The following is a 19,608-nucleotide window of genomic DNA, read 5'->3' on the forward strand; positions in this document are numbered from 1 at the left end:
TTCTTTTTTCATTTTTTTTCCTTTTTTCTTTTTTTTTTCTGAGGGTAGTTACTACTATTATCACTACTAATTTCTCCGGACTCGCAATGTTGCGGTGATCATGGCCGCGCAAGTGGCAGCGGCTCCGGCGGGTGCGAACAACAGCAAGGGCAAAGCCCCGAGCCTGCCGGGCGGCCTGGGCCCGGAGCGGGGCCCGGGGGGGGCCGGGGCCGGGGCCTCCGCCGCCGCCGCGGGGGCTCCCGGGCCGGGCCCCGCGCTGGGGGTCGGAGAGAGGAGTCCGGCCGGCGGCGGCAGCGTGAATAATGTAGATCACCATCTCCTCCACCACCGCAGCGAGCCGCCGAACATGGCCAATAACGCGGCTCCCGCCACTGCCGCCGGTAGCAACAACAACAACGCCAGCGGCGGCGGCGGCTCCTCCTCGGAGCCGGCTCTGAAGGAAGGTGGAAGCTCCTCGGCGTTATCTTCTTCGTCTTCTTCTTCTTCCTCCTCCTCCTCCTCCTCCTCCAACCCGGGCTCGGCCATGGAGACGGGGCTGCTCCCCAACCACAAGCTGAAGAGCGTCGGAGGCGATCACCCCGCCGCGCCGCCCCACCACCACCATGCCCACCACCCGCATCACCATGCCCACCACCACCACCATGCCCACCACCCGCACCACCACCACCACCATGCACTACAGCAGCAGCTAAATCAATTCCCGCCGCCGCCGCAGCAGCCGCCGCCTCAGCACCATCCCGTGCAGAATAACAACAGCAGCCTCGGCGGCGGCGGCGGCAGCAACAACAACGGCGGTGGCGGTGGCGGCGCTGCTCAGCCCAGTGCAGACATGGAGCAGCAGCAACATGGAGGAAAAGACACTGTTTTGGGCGCTCAGGCCGAGCCCCCCCAGCAGCCGCAGCAAATGCTGAATAAAGGCGCCGACGAGGAGGAGATGCCCGGCAAGATGGGCGAGCCCATCGGCGGCCGCTACGATCACCCCGGCTTGGGACCCCTGGGCGGACAGCAGCAGCCCCAGCAGCCGCCCCCGAGCGCTGGGAGCGGCGGCGGCGGCGGCCTCGGCGGCGGCGGCGGGAGCGGGGGAGGCGGCGGCGGCCCCTCCGCGGTGGGTGTCTCGGAGTTCAATAGCTATTATGGCAACGCTGCCCCTGCCCCTGCCAGCAGCGCTACGGCGAGCCGCGCCGGGCCTTGCTTTGATCAACATGGCGGACAACAAAGCCCCGGGATGGGGATAATGCACCCCACGGCGGCCCCCAACAGCATGGACCCCCTGCAAAACTCCCACGAAGGTTACCCCAACAGCCAGTACAACCACTACCCGGGCTACGGCCGCGGCCCCGGCGGCGGCGGCGGCGCGGGCGGCGGCGGCGGCGCGGGAGCTGTGGCGGCGGCGGCGGCGGCGGCCGCCGGGGCAGGCGGCGGCGGCGGCGGCTACGGGGGCTCCGCGGCGGGCTACGGGGTGCTGAGCTCCCCGCGGCAGCCGGGCGGCGGCATGATGATGGGCCCCGGCGGCGGGGCCGGCCTCGGCAAGGCTGCTGCCGGCGCGGCGGCGGCGGCCGGCGGCTTCGCGCGGTTCTCCGGGCAGAACCAGCACCCGTCCGGGGCCACCCCTACCTTGAACCAGCTGCTCACCTCCCCCAGCCCCATGATGCGGAGCTACGGCAGCAGCTACCCCGACTACAGCAGCCCCAGCGCCCCGCCGCCGCCGCAGCCCCAGCCCCAGGCAGCGGCGGCCGCCCCGGGAAGCCAGCAGGCAGCGGCGGGCATGGGCATGGGCAAGGACATGGGCGCCCAGTACGGAGCGGCGAACCCGGCCTGGGCAGCGGCGCAACAAAGGAACCACCCGGCGATGAGCCCCGGCAGCACCGGGCAGGCCATCGGCAGGACACAGGTAACCCCCCGCGCTCCGTGCGTGACGGCTCCCCGCCACTCGTGTCGGGGTCGTAGTTTCTTTATAATTCACTTCCCCCACCCCCCCCAGCCCCCCTCTTCTTTATTTTATTTTTTAATTTAATTTTTCTTTTTTATTTTTTTAATTATTCTTCCGGGCCGGTCCTGCTCCTGGCTGGCTCGGTAGCGGCGTTGGGGGGGTGTGAGTGGTGGGGGGGAACCGCGTACAATGCGCGGCCCCGCTGGGGCCGGCGGCCCCGGAGCGCGGCGATCGCCGCCGAGCCCGGGCCGTTCTCAAACCCTGGTCATGGCTTTTTTTTTTTTTTTTTTCTCTGCCCTCCGCTTTGAAACGGGGACGGCGGCGGGGGGACGCGGGGCCCGGAGGACGGGCAGCGTGGGACGGCGGCGGGGGGTGTGTGTGTGTGGGGGTTTTGTAACCGGCGCGTGGGACCCGGGGGATCGCGTCCGTGATCTTCCACGGGGCGGTTTTTCCTTCTTTTTTTTTTTCTTCTCCTCCCTCCCCCCCTCTGTTTACCCTGTTATTTTTTATTATTTTTTTTTAACAGAACGAGTTGCGCCGTGATTAGTTTGTCACTGGCGGAGTTACCGCAGTGAGACCCACGGCACGCGGCCGGGCGCCTTTTTCTTTTTTTTTTTCTCTTTTTTTTTTTTTTTTCTCCCTTTTTCTGTGGGAAGAGCGCGCGTGTGTGCGCGCGTCTGCCCGCGCGGCGCGGGCCGGGCGCGTGGGGCGCCTCGGTCGGGTGACCCTCACGGGGGGAACGTGCTCTCCCGCGGGAGACGCGCGTGGGTGCGCGGGCGCGCGCGCGCCCATCGCCGCGCTTCTCTCCCCTAGCGCACGCGGAAATCCAAAGCGGGTGGGGGGTGGGGGCGGAGGAGACGAAAGAAAAAAAAAAAAAAGGCTAAAAAAACCCTAAAAAGAAGGAAAAGTCCTTGGCGTCAGCAAAGGGGGCGCGGGCACCGGCCCGGCCGCCACCCCCTGCCCCAGCCCGGTAACTCCGCCGGTCGATGGATCGATATCGATCGATAGTCAGCCGGGCGCGATGGTGGCGGGGCCGCGGCCCAGCGCCGTTGCGGGGCGGTGCGGTGCGGTGAGTGGAGGCCGGCGGGCCGGTGCCCATCCGTGCGGCCGGTGCCGAGGAGCGGCCCCGGGTCTCCTCCTCCTCCTCCGCCAGGTTCGGAATTTGAATTGTGGAGGTAAACTGGCTGCAACCGTCTCCAGACAGCTGCCTCCGAGTTGACATCTAATCTGCCATCTGATTGGCTCCCCGCTCGCCATTGGGCACCTCGCGCCGCTGATGTAAATAGAAGCGCTGAGCGGCGCAGGCACAGAAAAACCCCGGCACAAACAACGCCGACGGCCGCCACGCCACGGGATGGGACGCGGGGGGGGCAACGCACCGGCGCCGGCAGCGACCCCGGCCCCACCGGCCACCGGCACGGTGAAAGGCCGGGGGCATCTTCCCCCCGCACCACCCCCCCCTTCCCATCCAGTTTGGTTGCATGCCGCGGTCGTTCTGGGCATCGACTTGTTTATTTATTTATTTATTTATCTATCTATTTAGTGTGGCTGTTTTTTTTTTTTTTTTTTTAATTCTCTGCTAATTGGAAGGCGGTAGCGGGGGGACTCTCATGTCATTGCTGCTCTCGGAGGAGGATTCGGGATTTCAAGTTGCCGCTCGTGCCTCTAAAAACATTTTTCGTTGCAGTTTATGGCTGTTACGCAAGGGATTAGATTTTTGTAAAAAATAAATAAATAAAAATATAATCCAAATAGTAATTTCATTATGCTTCTGTTAGCTTGATGCCTAACCTGTCTTCAAAAAAGATCTCGTTTGCGTGTGGCTGCTGTAGGTGAGGAGAGGCCGCGTATTGTACAAAGAAGGGAAAAAGGAGCCGTTCTGTCAGAGGTTGCGTTCGTTTAATCTCTGCAACGAGTCCAGATATTCGGGGGGAAAATGTGCTTTTGCGTTTGAATTGTGGTTAGAATACTGCAAGAAGCATCGGGAGTTGTTGATCTCATTATTTTTCTACACAAGTGTGAGATTAGGCTTGAATTCTCAGTGGGAAAGTGAATTGTGTTAAATGGAGTAGTGCATTAGAATTTTATGGGTTTATTTTCCCTTCAACAAGATCTTTCTATTAAGAACTGTTAAATCTTTTAATAGCTTTTAACAACGAGGACCGGCAGGAACAAATGCAGGTGTATGCTTTTGGGGTGCTCAGACGGCTGGATCTTTCTGTAAAGTAATGAACAGAACCTGGAGAAAACATCACTTAATATTGTGAACGGTGTATTAATCCTGAAAAAATAATAGAAACCCTGGATGGGCTGGCTTCGTGTGTGTTTGTCTACTTCCAACAGACCACTTCTGTCATGTTTTTGGTTTTTATTCCATTTCCTTTCTGTTTCTTCCAGGGAAATAAGATTTTTGGGTGTGTGAGTGTTAATTTTTACCTTTTTTAATTTGTGCTGGTAAAAGGGTCACTGGAAGCCATAAGGTAATGAGGCTTCATATGCATGACCTTTCATAATTAATTTAAAAATATTTGCGTTGTCTGCTTTTAAACACAGGTAGTTCAGAATTTGTGGCTTTAAAAGCTAGGAAAATCGTCGTCAGATAGACATAGTACGTGTTAGTTCAGAGTGCTCTTTCTTCATGGCAGAAATTGTGTAAAGTATTTTATTTTTATTGGAGGAGTGAGAGTAAATTCATTATGTCCTCAGTATGACCCTTAGAAATACTTCCTTATATTTATGGGTTTATGTCCTCTCTCACAGATATTTTTTTTTTTTTTTGTACTGTAAGAATTAGGATGCAGCCAATAGTCTGTCAAGGGCACAATTTCTTTGATTTTTTTTTTTTAAATTATTATTTTTTCCTCAAAATAATTGTCATAGAGGCAAGTCATCAGTGTTCTTTATATTACAATTTTTCCATCTAACCAGTAAGTGACTGAGATAAGAAATTTTCTTCAATTTTAAATTAATATTTTTAATGTCTAAAATAGCTTGTGTCAAATAAAAAATACTTACCATTATCTTACAGAACACAATTATTTTTGTACATCCTTTTTTGTTTTTAATTCCCCTGTGACAGTCTTCCTGTATGTTGTGTCATTAAGTAGAGAAATTGATTGCTTTTTGAAAGAGAAAAAGGGAATATTCAGTCCAGCGTTTGAACAGAAGGCTTCTTTTCATTTTTATTTTTTTTAATAATCATCTGTGTATACACTCTGTATATGTGCATACAGACGTTAGAATATACTCACTTGTCATGTGTCTTTGCAAAGCAGATGATGATTGGCCCCTACGCCTATAAGGAACTATTGTGCTGCGAACAGAGAAAAAGGACCGTCAGTAGGCTACAAGATCTGAGATACTTGCTCAGGAAATTCTTGCCTCAGCGTGGGTAATTTTTGTAATATGCGGAACCGTGGCATCCCACTCTGAACTGACTTCTGTGTTTGTCCAGCCTATTAAATTATTTAAGAAAATTTTGCTTCCATTTCATTTAATCGCCTTGCTCAATCGTGAGATGAGATGTGAGCTTGAGAAAGAGGCCCCTTGTTTCTGAAGAAACACACGTTTTCAAAGCAGATGGGTATCGCTCATGCAGATACATTGATTTGATTGTGGAGGAGTTGTGTGATGCGAGTACAGTACCTTGTCATTCAGTTATTTTGATTATTGATTAATTCCTTGGCAGTGTACAGATATTTAGAGTCCTGAGGCTCCTTTTATTCTTCGCTTCTGATTTGCACTGCAGTAGCTTAACACATTAGCTGGCCTCTGTGTGTGTGCTTTATATACACCTTTCTCCTTTGTGCATGTGTCCAAGATCTACGTACACCTACACACAAAGAGAGAACCTGGGTCTTTTCAGGAGCACCTGTATAGTATAAGGTATATAGTGAGTGTTAGGAAAAAAAATGTCGAGCGACTCTGAGTTTGTGTGTGTGTGTATCAGCCGTTTGTTTTGCAGCAGTGCAGCTCGGAATGTGCCTGATTCTGCAGCTCTTTTTATGCCAAATAGATTGCCTGTATTGGGAGTTCTGGCTAAGCCAGGGCTGCAGAATCATGTCCTGTGCCTGAAGGCCATTAAACAGCTGTTAGTGTGGTGAATAGATTCTTGATGTCTCAATGGGAGAATAAAATATATTTTTCCCTGTGCATTTTCGAATAAACAGTATTCACATAGCTTCTATTTAGAAGTAGCAAATAGCAATGTTCTCAGTTAGTAGCATCTATATATATATTACGACCGTATATTTGACACTTTGTGGTTTGGTGTTCAGTTATTGGTTTCTGTAGTAGCGCTTATGCCTACATGTTGAACAGCAGGACTCTGTGTATGAGATACAATAAAGAAAGAGAGATGCAAACCTGTCGACTCTATTACTGCCTCCATCGTGTAAGGATTCTACAACTAAGTGGTTGATTACTGTCTTTTTAGCATTCTGATCCTAATCAGCAGGGATGAAAACTCAGGCATTTAATCTGTTGCTAAATTTTCTAGTTATATATGTAACGTAAAATTTTTGAAATTACTAAGCATGGTCTGTTTGGTGATGCTGTTTCATTCTGAAGTGGTATCTTTGTTAAAACTAGATCAAATCTGTGCAAGGAAAACGAGTTTCAATAGCTACTGATAGGTTTTTCTCTTTCTTACTTTTGCACCTCAAATATATTATCGTAGGTATTTTGAAATTCTCATTGTTAACGTGAGAATGGCAGTAGCTTGTTTATCCTTATGTCCTTAAGATTGTACCTGTGTCCTAACTAGTTACATTTCAGTACTTTTTCAAAATGTGCTACTTATCAGGAGGCTTTGAAGATTCTCTATGGATATGTAAAGTAGTGTTGCCACACTCACTGTGCATGCATGCTCAAGGCTGCAGAATTTCAGTAGCATGTGTTTGTGGTAGGCTGACTTGCTAGAATACATTTTAGAATTGTGATTATTAAGGTACTTGGGAAAAAAACTTTTTTCTTTCAATTTCGGGGCTATTTACATAGTGCTAAATACATGTTTTGGTAGGATTGAATGAGGACTTTAATTAAACTTAAATTAAAAGTATACCTTAGTGGTTTTCAAATTTGTTTTGAAAACTAGTAATAGAAAAGTGATACTAAGGAATGTTGTTTCTGTATTGCATGGTGCTGAGAGAAGCAAATAAATGTAATACATGAAAACCGTGTGCGGACAATCCTATTAGAGTAAAATTTATTTTAAAGAAGCCTTACCTGTTAATAAATTTAAATACTATTTTTTAGTAAACCTGAAAGGTTTCTGTACATCTGACGTAGGTTTTGCCGTTCAGATCATAGGGTTGCCTTTTGAATTTTTCTGTTACCCACCTGTACCCGTTCATGCTCAATTTTACACATAAACGCTGATGTGCTGGCGTGTTTGTGTTGCAGCCGGGTCAGAGGATTTCTGTTGCTGTACTTCCAGTTCTGAGACCGTGGCGTCTGGTGATCCACCAGGAACATGTCCGCTTCAAAAGGGACAAACCCATCCAGGGTGGCCTTTTACTGCAGTCGAGGAATCCTCAGGGATGAACATATCGCAAGATACCTATGTAATTTGTGAACAGTGCATTTTGGGGGCAGTAGATGGCTAATTTGTACAGGATTACTTTAACTTTATTTTCTCAGTTACAACGTTCCAAGTATGTTTGATCTTTGCACTGTCTCTCTAGTGTGCCTCACACTGGAGTCAGGGATGATTCTTCCTGTTGTACAGGGTGGGGAAACTGTGGCATGTCACACACACCTTCCTTCAGAGAGGCACGCCTTGGCACAACTGGAAACAGAGGTCTCCTGGAAAGAAGTAGGGTCTTGGTGCCATAAACTTTAGCTTTTGAATAAATCCAGTCTTACCGTGAACACATTCTGTTCTGTGAGAATTTAAGCTTTCCAGGCATCTATTCAAACAACCGAGAAGACAAATGACTGAGTGAAACGAGGGATTTGTCTGCTGTGTCAATATAGTCACCTTAAACTAAAGGCATCGTCATCTAAAATTCAAGTATTCCTTGCACTGTTTTATCATTACATACTCAATGTCATCTATATAAAGTCACTGGATTTCTCACAGAAATTAAACTCTGAGGAAAATTGAGTTGAACAAGTGCCCAGGAGCTTAGCTGGTGTTGCAGAACTTGCCTTCTGATTAATATGATGTACAGAGCACAAGTATGTGTTGGGGGGGGTACATGCGCAGGCTTCCTTACCACCAGCACTGGTTGTTTTATCTGGCAGATACATTGTCTTCATTTTTAAAGTGAGCAAATTCAATGCAGAAATCACAATTGTCGTGTCGTGTTTAAAGATTGCTTTTCATATGGGAATTCTTCTTACTGCAAATATAAAGTGCCTTTTTGCAAACTTTATATTCCCTATATAGGTAGTTAACTTCATTTGAAGGCATCTGCAAGTACTTAGAAAATTGTGTAACCTAAGATCGTTATCCTGATGCTATTATCAAAATGTTTCATTTGCGTTTATTAAAACCAATGTGAAGTCCATGTAAAAGTTTTCAGTGGGTATGATTTGAAAGGGTGTTGATACAGCATGCATTTATATTCCACGTAGAGTGGAAATGTTAATTTCCTTGTAAACTACCAAACTAAGTCATGAGTCTGCTCAGTTTCTGAATGGGTAGTGTCCAATTTGTGTCTCTACAACAGAATTGGATGGTTCTGCAGTGTGTGTAAGGAATTGCTTTCAGTACAGAGCTATCAGTGTTTGATGTACTTGCATACTACTTCTTGCATTTGAGTCATGGGGGTTTAGTAACTGTGTCATAAGGACTGAGCATGTGTAGAAGTATGTAATCTATTTATTAGTTTCCTTTCTCCAATTTCAAGAACTATTAGTTAGTTAATCTCTTGCACCTGAACTTGCCCAATTGCCAAATGGTGCTCTGCATTTAAGAATTCACTGCTGTGCCCTGTCTCCCCCTGTGCTTTATAGTCTTCTCAGACTTGAAAAGATACTGAATTTAGGTTTGTGATCTGATAGTTGTTTATGAAGATGTCTATCTGAGTGATAGGCTCTCTGACACTTCCATCTGTAGGGCTGTGTCATTGATCTCCCCCTGCCACCCCTGTCAGTCTCTTTCTGACCATTGGTGGGGTGGGAAAGGAATTTTCTGGTAATCTTTTGCCGTTTGTTTTTTTTTTTAAGAAATTAGATGTATGTGGGACTTTTGTATGTTACTTATTTTCTTTACCATGTTTGCCAAAAAATAATAATAATAATAATGAAAATGGGCAAAACTCTTAATGTATACCCCCCCCTTTTCGTTTTAGGGGGTAGTGTTAGTTGTGTTACTAATAGGGTCTTGTAAGATTCTGCTCTAAACTATTACACTCAGGGTTTTTTTTTTTTCCATGAGAGGTTTGTTTGGGATTTATTTTAGGTATCTACTTACTCAAAAAAAAAAATCTTCTGTAGTAGGGGTTTCTGTTGGATGTTAGTCATTGTTTTACCTGTGTTAGTTACAGAATGATTTTGATTCTGCCAAGTTACTGAATGAATTTATTTGCCCTTTAAAGACCATGTGGCCAGGGCCACTGTGAAGTTCTGTTGTTGTAGCTACATAGTTAGGTTCAGGGAATTAATTGCATCCTTGACTAATAGCTGTTGTGGCAAACCCCTTTGTGTTTGGCTTACCATTGGGGTGGTAGTGTATCTGCACTGGCAAAATAACAGCCTTTGTAAGTAGCCTCTCCTGAGGGGTTTACAGGTATGGCTGTTAATATAGAGGTAACTTGCTGAGTTTTTCACAAAGCAGACAGTTCCACAACACGAGTTGGTCGCGTTTTAAAAGCGCAAAATGATCTGTGTTATGCAGGAAAGAGAGGCCTGTCTTGCTGTAGTACAATCTGTGGTAGAACAGGCTTTCACTGAAGGACCTGAAGTTTGAGCGTGGTTGTTTTTTGTTTGTTTGAGTAAAGAAAGAAAATTGGTTCAGAAAATCCCAAAAGGAGTGATGCTGTTTTAAAACATAATTGTAGTCATGTGTGCTGTTCCCAGTGTGGACATGGTTTAATTCACAGATTGATTGAAATGGAATAGTGCTTTCTTTACACAAGCAGTGAATTCAGCCATGGTAAGTAAATTATGTGACTTCAGGAAAATGGTATTAAGTAGAGGATTGGTGCAGGAATTCTGGATAGCATCACACAGTCTGCTGACTGTGTGATTTGAAAGTAGCTGGTTTCACTGTCAGATACCTCAGTTTCCCTGTGTTAAAATAAGAATAATATTTGCTATTATTATTAAATAATAATATTTAATTATTTGAGTTTGATGTGCAGTTTTAATTACAGCATCATGCAGAATAAATAGGCAGCCTAAACACTTGTTATGTGTGAAGAAGGTATCCAGTCTGCACTGTACCCTCCTCTCTCTGTTTGGTTGGGGTCTGAGACTAGGTGTTACCAACATCGATTGTGTTATTTGGTTAGCTTGTCAGACTTACTTGTTTGTAAGCAAGATACTGAAACATCAGCTCTGAAAATTTCTTTTGAAAGCACAAGGACAGGATTTGTAGTTCTTAAACTTTATTCTTTTAAAGTTAAAAATAAAGATAAGGAGGTTTGTTTTGACAGCATCAAAGGAATATGCTGGTTTATTTGCAGCCTTTGATTTGGGTGGAATGTACGGAGCTCTGTATTTTTTTTGTGTAGCAATTTATGTTGTGAATATTTTGGTTATTCTCTGTTTATAGAAATGGTAGTATTGATGTCTTACTTTCAGGCATGATTTGTGGAAAATAATTGTGCTTTTGTGTTTTTGTGTGGGTTTTTTTTATTATTATTTTTGTGTTTCTTAGTTGCTTGAAATTCCCAAGTTAAGAAAAATGAGCATTTTCTTTAGAGCTGTTGCTGTTTTAAGATATTTACAGATGGTCATAGACAGAGGCTATTTAAAGAAGTATTTCTGAAAAATACAGGTAGGTATGTTTGAGGTGTGTACCAGCAATAGCAAAATAATTCTACTTGGCAGTTTACTTACATTTGAAGGTCTTTCCTTCCTATAAACAAAAAAGTAGATTTCTGTGAGGCAAATAACTTCGTGGTGCCCTGTAGTCGGTGGCAATGAAAAGTGCCAGGAATACATAGATAGCTGTTAGCTGGTTGTGTTCTGTTTTCCGTAATTTGTTTCAAACTTGAAGTTCTGTTTGATCGAGGGATTTCCAGCCTGCAGAAATGCTGACTGGGGATGGAGGTTTCCCTGGGGAGGAGAGGAGAGCGCGCAGGGTTCTGGGGCCAATGACAAACGTGGTATTTGTATCGTCTGTAAAAGTTTCACACATGAAGCAAACTAGTTAGCTTGTATAGCGTCACATGATCAAAATATTTTTCCCCTTGCCGCTGCCAGAAGCTATCTATTGCTTTTCAACAATCTCGCTTGTCGGGCAGCGGGCCAGGGCCTGCGAGGAGGCCCCTTACGTGAGCCCGAGCTCCATTCTTCACCTCCCGGCTGGAGTGCCCTGACCTTCACATATGGAGATTAGCGTGTGCGCCCTCAATGGAAACTTGCTGCCTCAGGAAGAAAGGGGTTTGGGTTGGTTTGGTCGTTTGTGTTGGTTTTTTTTTTTCTTTCTTTTTTTTTTTTTTTTTTCTTTCTTATTCCTCGGGGAATTTGACAGCCATTCAGCCCTGACCTGGGCAGAGGTGATGCAAGGAAGTGGGATTCAGATGGCATGGGGGCAGGCGATGCGGGGAGGTGTGTGTGTGCAGACGGGTGTGCAAGTAGGTGTGGGGGTGTGTGAGTGTGTGTAAGGGTGGGGGTGTGCAGGCAGGGATAGGTGTGTTCAGAGATGTGCGTGTGTGCAGGGGGGGATGTGTATTTGTGTGCAGGTAGGGTTGTGCAGGCAGTTGCTGCCTTACCTGCCCGAGGGGCAGAGGGAAGGCAGCCCTGGAGGTAAGGCTGCAGCAGGAGACGCGAGTGGAAAGGAATAAGTTTGGGGAACACATTGTTTGTAGGTCTTGACCGTGGGTCATATAGCTGCTTTTTGAAGAAGATTTTCTCCCATACGACCCTCTGCCTTCACATCTTCGAAACAATGTTATGCGGGATATTTCTAGTGGTTTTCTTAAAATGACACTGTTTTACATTGAAAATTGTATTTTTGCTAATAAAGAGATAATGTATTTTTTGTCTTGTATGTTATATCTTGGTTTATAATACATATACTTTTTGTTTTAAATCCTGAAGCTAACATGCATCACTTGGGGTGGTCCCACCAGGCTGGCACAAAAGCATTTTTCCTGCTAACAAACTGTAGGAGCTACTACTTCAGTGATACTTTTGAGATTTTTAACTTTGTAAAATACTCTTTGTTGTTGTTGAACATGTGGTATGCAAATATAGGGGGGAGTAGTGCTACAAAGTATTTTGTTGTGGGTTTTTTTTTAAGTATTAAAAACACATTTTGCTTTTCTAATAAACCCCATAGCCAGACCTTTTAATGTTTTGATATAAATAGCAATTACACTAACTGAGATCCAACCACAATTCAAAAAACACATTTGAAATAATTCGGAAGAAAAGTTCCCAACTTAATTCAGCTCTTCCTTTAAAGAGGAGGGGCTGATTGGGCAGCATCTGAAGAAAACTGTCTTGCATTTTAGAAATGTCTTCTTGAAGTGCTCAATGTGTTGGTGTAGTTGCCAATGTTAAAAATAAAGAAAAAGATTTTTCCAAGAATTAGCCAGGAATTTGAGGGCTGCTGCAGCCTAAGCTGTTGAGAGTTTTACGTGTGAATTCTGGTGACAATCGGAATGTTTTTGTGGATGAATTGAGACCCTCAAAAAGTTTTAGGTTTAGGTACATGGGTTAGTTGTCTCATATATTGGGTTAGTATTTAGGGATTTGGTTGTTTATGAGGAGCTTGTCAAATGTGGCACTTTGTGAACAAGCGTTGGAGAGGGATTCCCTGCCCCAGGGAGACTTTGCATAGCCCCCCCGTTCCTCCTTTTAATAATAATAGTAATAATAGCACACTTTGTTAGGAGGAGGGTCAGGGAAGGCCTGAGTGAATTGTTACTTTGCTAGAGTGTGGTTGGCAGCATGGCAGATGTGTTCCTCTGCTTTTTCTGGAGATACTAACACTTATGTGTCAGCTCTGTTGTGGGATGTAGTTGCTCAAGGCTTTTCCTCTACATTTTCTCCTGCAGGGAGTGAGAGACTTATTTGTGGATTACTTGCTTCTGTCTCACTTCTTTCCTTCCCAAAGTTATACTGCTTTCTTTTATCCAAACGTCATCATCTCTTTTTGCTGCTTTGTCTTGTGATACTTCTTTTTCCTTCTTTCAAAGTTGTCTCCAAATTCCTGTCTTTCTTGATTTCCAAATCATTGGAGTGATGGAAAAGCCATCCTTATTGTTTTTAGCCATTTTACAGTTGCGCAAGAGTAAGTAGTGTGACCATGTATCCGGGGAGAAAATAGCTCTTGAGTGACCCTGGTGCCCATTCCTCCCTCTGACTTGCATTTGCTCCTCTCTGTCCTCCGAGGAATCTGTGCACAAAAGTTGTTGGGGAAGGAGTGACAGCAGGGAAAGTGCTTTCACTAGCTAGCTTCCTGTGTAGGCTCTTTTCATGACCGGAGGTCAAGTTGCATTAAAAAAAGAAAAAGTCATCAAAAAACCAACCAAGCAAGCCCCCAAATCCTGGCAAGACTTGGCAGTGTATTGGGAGGAATCATACAGGTAATCTGTGGGTGATAGTGCTGTTTGTTTTCAGGTTCTTCTACTGCTGATTCTCTAAGTAATAGCAGACTTAGAGAAAAGAGGGAAACAAACAAAGGAGGCAAAACCAAGCTGGAATGTAAATGTGATGTACGCAGTTTCTTTACTTTTTACCTAGCATGGCAGCTGTAATTAAAAACCCCTCTTTCTATATTTGCTCAAAAGATATTTGAAAAGATGTCAGCATGAAAATTGAAGTGTGGTGTTGCTGTGTATGTGGAAAGTGTAGAAAAGATGGGAATTGAGGAGAGAAAACACTTTCTGTGTAATTGTGTATATTAAGTAGTGAATGTGATGTGCTAGATGCAGTCTATGCAATTTTATAGTACCTGATATTTCATTTCATAGGTTTGTTTTCCTTTTAATTCTCCTCAGAAGATTGATGGTGTAGACAGAAGCAAGCTGCCAGTAATGGTTGGTTGTTATTCCACTGTGTCATACTTTCTTTGGGGGGATGTAGCTTGTTAAGATGGTGAATGAAGCCTGTTTAAAAAGTTAGTTAAGTTTCCATTGTTCTAGGAAAATACCTTAGGAATTCAAAGAAGAACAAAGGTGTGGTAGTCTCCAAATTCTATTGCTTTGCCTCTAAGAAGACCTAGGTGTTTATTTGCAACAGTTCTTGTTCCTTAAACTCTCAGATTTACCTGTGATAGTTACTTGTCTTTTAGGTTTGAAAAAGCTGAAACTGGCTTGCCCTGTTTGTTCCTTCTCTCCACTCCTGCTTTTTTAACAATAGATTAAATTTTTTCTTTGCTTGTGGTTGATGTCTTCCTTGAAGAGATGGAGGACGAAAGTAGGTGCTTTTTGTTAAAGGCTGCAGCTGGTCATGACATCATAACAGAAGCTTCAAATAATTACAATTTCTGATGACACTTTTACTTTCTTGAAGTTCTTGAACTAGCATAAGGTTGTCTGTTTTACTCAAGCAAGTTGTCTGAGCCAGAGTGTCAGGAAAAGGTAGAAAAGTAGTTTTGCTCACCAGAAGTGGGGTTCTACAATAGCAACCCTATCGTAGACCAAAGGAGAGAATGAACATGACTTTTTTTATTCTTATTTTTTTTCCAAACTTTTGTCTGACACTGAGCATTCAGTAGCATGTTTTGTCTGTCATTTTTAGATTAATGCTTGGGAGTAAGTAGGGAATATTTTTTTTAAATCAAGTTCCTTCTTTAGACATTCATCAGAAGATCCAAGTGGGTATTCCTTAAAAAAAAAAGGCTGCTTTTTATTCCACTTGAGGAGGATCCTTTTGAGGATCAGGGGCTGAAACAAAAAGCAGGTTAGCAGGAGAAAGGTTGTTAACACATAAATGTATAGGAAAATACGTGTTGAACTAAATGAACCCGTGCCTTTTGTGAGATACCAAGCCAGAACTTCTTTGGGGGAAACTGAAGAAAACTTGAAAACCTAATTTGTTTACCTTTGCATTTTTCCATAGCCTTTTGTTACACTCCTTGGTCACTCTTTTATCGAATTTTGTGCTGGTAAGACATCTTACACCAAAGGATGAGTTTAACGGTCCTCTGAAGCTGATCTAAGACTTCACTTCTGCTAAAAAGACCAGTCCCACCCTTTTATCAGCTCCCTGCTGCTTCCCTTGTGTCATAAGGTGAGTCGCATCAGCTCCCTGATTTGCCTGAAAACTAATCCTGCCAAACAAAACCTGTGAATGGTTAGCTTTCAGCCAGATCATTGAGCTGATCTGACTTGCAGCACAATCTTTCCGGCACTGAGGTAAGGCAAGGGAGAGCCTGGTAAGTTCAGCTGAGGGTGGGGGTCAGGGCAGGACAGCCCCTTGTGGTGGTGGTATTGGCTTGCATCAGCTTAAACTCATCATGAGACTATCTGGAGTGTAAAATCACTCTGTAAATATTGACAGATAGTTACTTTTCTCCCCTTGGAGCAGGGGGTCTTTGTTATCCCCCCCTTAAAAAGGAAAGAAGCAGCTGCAGAGAGGAAAAGATTTTAATTTTTTTTTCCAAGATGATATTTATACAGAACGCACTGATTGCAGTGGCCAAAGAAGCCTTCAATATCTTTGAAATACTAGATTTCAAAGGTGGGACTCATCTAACCATATGCATTGTAGGCATTTATACCTGATCTTTTCGTGTGGGCTTTTCTTCTCCTTGGTGTTAAAGAAGTAGTCATTTCTTGGTGTGAATCATCTCATCTCTAAGTAGACATGTAATGCAGGTGTAATGAATCATGCTCCTGAAGTTACATGTTTTTCCTCTTGCTCTAAAGAAGGTCTAAGCCAGTAAACTTACGTGTTGATGTCAAAGGGCAGGTGAAATTAATTTCTTCCACTATTTATAGTGTTTTCAAATCATAGAGGCAAATGACTCCAGACTTCTGTTGGAGTTCTGGACTAACCCTCCTCCGTTATCTTGCTAGCCCATTAGAACTAATGGTTTTAATACTCATTTCCTGTGAAGCTTGATACATTTATTTTTTGTTGTCCTTTTTTATAATACCTATTCAGAGTTTTTCCTGCTGTTGCTTTTCTTTTGATATGTTAAATTTTTGCATGTAAGAACTGTCAGTGTTCTTTTCAAGCATATTTGCAAAGAGGAGGCATACTGGCAAATTTGAAAATATTGGGATGAATTTCCAGATCAGTTGACCTTAACGCTTAGGTATGCAATTTCCGTACAGAGATGCAAGCTGTTGATTTGGAAGCAGGGCAGCAGTTTTGTTGCGTAGACGCTGCTTCACAGGCCATTGGAAACTCTTTGCCCGTTGCTGGCACTTCAGCTGTGGCTAAGTGGGCACCTCTGGGAAGAAGCTGCTGTGGTGGGTCCTCCTCGCCCAGTGCTGGTGCTCCCTGTGGCCGGGCAGCCCTCCCTCCTGCTGGTCGCTCCAGGGGGTTGGTCTGTCTGTCTGTGGGACATCAGGCAGGGCAGCAAACCCAGTGAGCACTTTGGCAGGGTTGAGGAGCTGTGCTGGGCATGAGGAGGAGGGAAGGAGGGAGCTGGTGTCTGTGGGAGCAAACAAGGCATGTCTGGAGTGCTGGGGATGTATTTCAAAACCAAAGTGGCAAAACCTGGTGTAATGCCGAGGGATGAAATTGGTCAGAAGTACAAAGGAAAACACAGGGATCCCTATCCTGCGAAGAGCTCTTTTCCACAATGCAATGTTTCACAAAACAGTTAAAGAGATAAAAACACATTTTGCAAAAGGGATTTACCTACATGTCCTGCAAAATGGTTATCGTAATCCTTAATTATCTCTACGTTCACTTAACCTTTCTTAGTAGAGTGTTTAAAATGCTCAAAATGAAGTTATATTGCTATTGATAATTTTGCTGACATCTTTGTGGCAGGGCTTTCCACTTTTTGGAGGCTGGTATTTCTGTTTGCTCCCTTTTTCAGGGATCTTTCTCACAAACGGTGAGAATTTATTTGACTTAAGCTTCAGTTCCTGAGCTCAGTATCCTCTGGAAAGTTGCTTGTTTTCAAAAGATTCTGAAGTATCTTTTGTAGTTTTATAGTTTGTATTTCTTTTATGGTTCTCTTTTATAGTTTGAAGTTCAACCGGTGGCATGGTTTTCAGATGTACTTTTCCTCCCCCCCCAGCGTGTACCAGGGGAAGAGGAGGAAGCATGACTTCCTCAAGGTTGACTGAAATGTTTTAACTTCCATAGCAAATGAGGTGAGAATGAAATTGTCAGAAGGATAGAGACTAAATTATTGAAGCACTTGACTGTTTAAAGTAGCTGGGGATGTACTATAAAAGGTGCGAGTCTAACAGTCAAATGTGTAAACAGCACCTTATTCCTTCCTTGTACCTGATTTCTCACCACTTGCTTTATATGATGAGAGCCTAAATCAGTGTGGGAGATATCACAGCCCTTCTCAAAGTGTTAGTTTATGATGCCTCCACCAGAAGAATAATCTATTACCATATAGGATAGCAGAGAGAAAAGCATTTGCAAGGAAGATTAATTGAAGTAATTCATCACTTCAAAATGAAGAAGGTTCATCAAACAAAAATAAAAGCTAAGTATTTTACGTGCCTCTATTGGAATTTGATAACCATTTGTTTTTGCTAGAAAATGTATGTGGACTGGGCACCTAGTACTTGTCTACACAAGGAAATTTAACGGTACAACTATGTGCTATAATTATATGCTATAATTATACCAATATAACTCCCTATGGAGACACTCTTATACCAGAATAAGAGTTTTCGTGGTTTATCTTATTCTGCTTCCAGAGCACGTAAGCTTAAGTGGGAAAGGGTACTCTTATACTGGAGTAAGTTTCCACACTGAGCTAGTTATATTGATATAATTATGCATTTTTTTCCTTCAGTGTAGACAAGTCCCTAGTGCCTTTTCAGCTTTGAACTTTAGTTAAGAATTTCTTGGTTGTGATAAGTGTCTAAGCATTTTCATAGTATATTTTTATAATGGGACTTGGGTATTTAAACCAATTACTTAGACCAATTAACAGCTTCCTGGGTTGTGGATAACAATAGGATATGCAAAATTCATGTTCCTAGGTGCTTGGATGTATCTTCACCTCCCCCTTCCCCTCTGTGGTTTTAGAAGTACACGGTGTACAACACAACAGGTGGAATAGTCTGTGGTTGCCTAATGAAGTCTGTGTTGGATACTTTTTGTCTCCTGTTTCTCATTATTTCTCAAGTTTTGTTGTGCTGTGGCTCTAATTGCATGCATCTCTGTGGATCACAGAAAGAAGCTTCCTTGAAGAAGCTGAAAAAAATGTTTCCAAAAATGTCAATCGTTTGGAATTGCTGATATTTATTGATCTTCACACAAGACAGTTAGGACCGTAATTGACTTGCTAGGCACAAGTTGTACAAGGAGCAGCTCAAATAGGATGCAGAGGGAGGGGAGGGTGCAGGTGCTCTTCTGGTATGTGATGGAGTCAGATGTTGTGTAGAAGATATGTTTGGTAGGGGTGATCTCTCTTGCCTGGTTCAGTCAGAAGTGCATACCTAGAGAAAAGTATTTACACGGACTGTGCTTTGATGTTGGCCATCTTCTCTGGCTCTCTTCTGCCTGTATCTCCTTTGCTGCTTAGAATACGGCAGGTCTCATCATTACCTTTGCACCGCCCCAAAAATGGGAATATGTGAACATTTCTTTACAGTATTTTAGCAGTTTCTGCAAATATCAACATAAATTCCTTAGGAACAGTTTTTCTTACGTGTCTTGTTTACTTCTTATGAAATGACTGCTTTGAAAACATACTTTTTTTGGTCCTCTTAATTTTCTTTTATCAATATTTCTCGCATGTTTGTAGAACATAACAATAATGTCCATGTTGTCTCATTGTGCCAGAAATGGAGGATTATGACTTCAAATGAAAAGCAAATTGCAGAAACAGGACAAGTCTTAAAATAAAACAGAGATGATGTAATAACCTCCAAATCATAGAAAAGCAAGGCTGGAAGGAACATCAAGAGGTCATTTAGTCCTTCTCTCTGCCCTAAGGCAGGATAAGACAGACCTAAACCATTCATGACAGATGTTGCTCTGTCCTGTAGTAGTAACAGACTGAGCAAAAAGAACTTATTTATACATACGCTACCCCCACCCCACCTCTGCGCGCAAAGCTTTGTGCAAGTTGAACTTGGCATAGAATTGGTATGAGCATACCTGGATTCATACAAGGTGGTTTCAAGTATCTGAGTTGTTGTTTCTCGTCTTTTGAAACAGTGTTTTCTGTCAAAATAGTCTAATGATGTTTGTGTAGTTTGTGATGTTTTTGTAATGATGTTTTGAGTGTAATGTCCATTTATAATTTTAACTGGCAGTCTGTTGTTCATGTGTATTTTTTCTTGAAATTATTCTTTTTCTGTGTTAACTTTGTAACCAGTGTCTCATCTTCTTGGGCATTGAGCAGTTTAGTTTAAAAATGTCTAGCATTTCCTTTTCATCCTTGACAGTATTTCTGGTGT

The 19,608-nt window shown here is 43.9% G+C and overlaps 1 protein-coding gene across 4 annotated transcripts in view; it reads left to right on the forward strand.

Moving 5' to 3' along the window:
- Positions 1 to 346: 346 nt before the first annotated feature.
- The window catches only part of ARID1B (AT-rich interaction domain 1B), a 335,932-nt gene continuing 316,670 nt past the window's right edge, over positions 347 to 19,608 (forward strand). For all 4 annotated transcript variants that reach the window (XM_063329382.1, XM_063329380.1, XM_063329379.1 and 1 more), the window contains exon 1: positions 347 to 1,891. In XM_063329382.1, coding sequence (XP_063185452.1) covers positions 347 to 1,891 — 1,545 coding nt within the window. The remainder of the gene's footprint in view (positions 1,892 to 19,608) is intronic.

Source organism: Chroicocephalus ridibundus, chromosome 3, assembly GCF_963924245.1.
Source record: "Chroicocephalus ridibundus chromosome 3, bChrRid1.1, whole genome shotgun sequence".
Classification (NCBI taxonomy): Eukaryota; Metazoa; Chordata; class Aves; order Charadriiformes; family Laridae; genus Chroicocephalus; species Chroicocephalus ridibundus.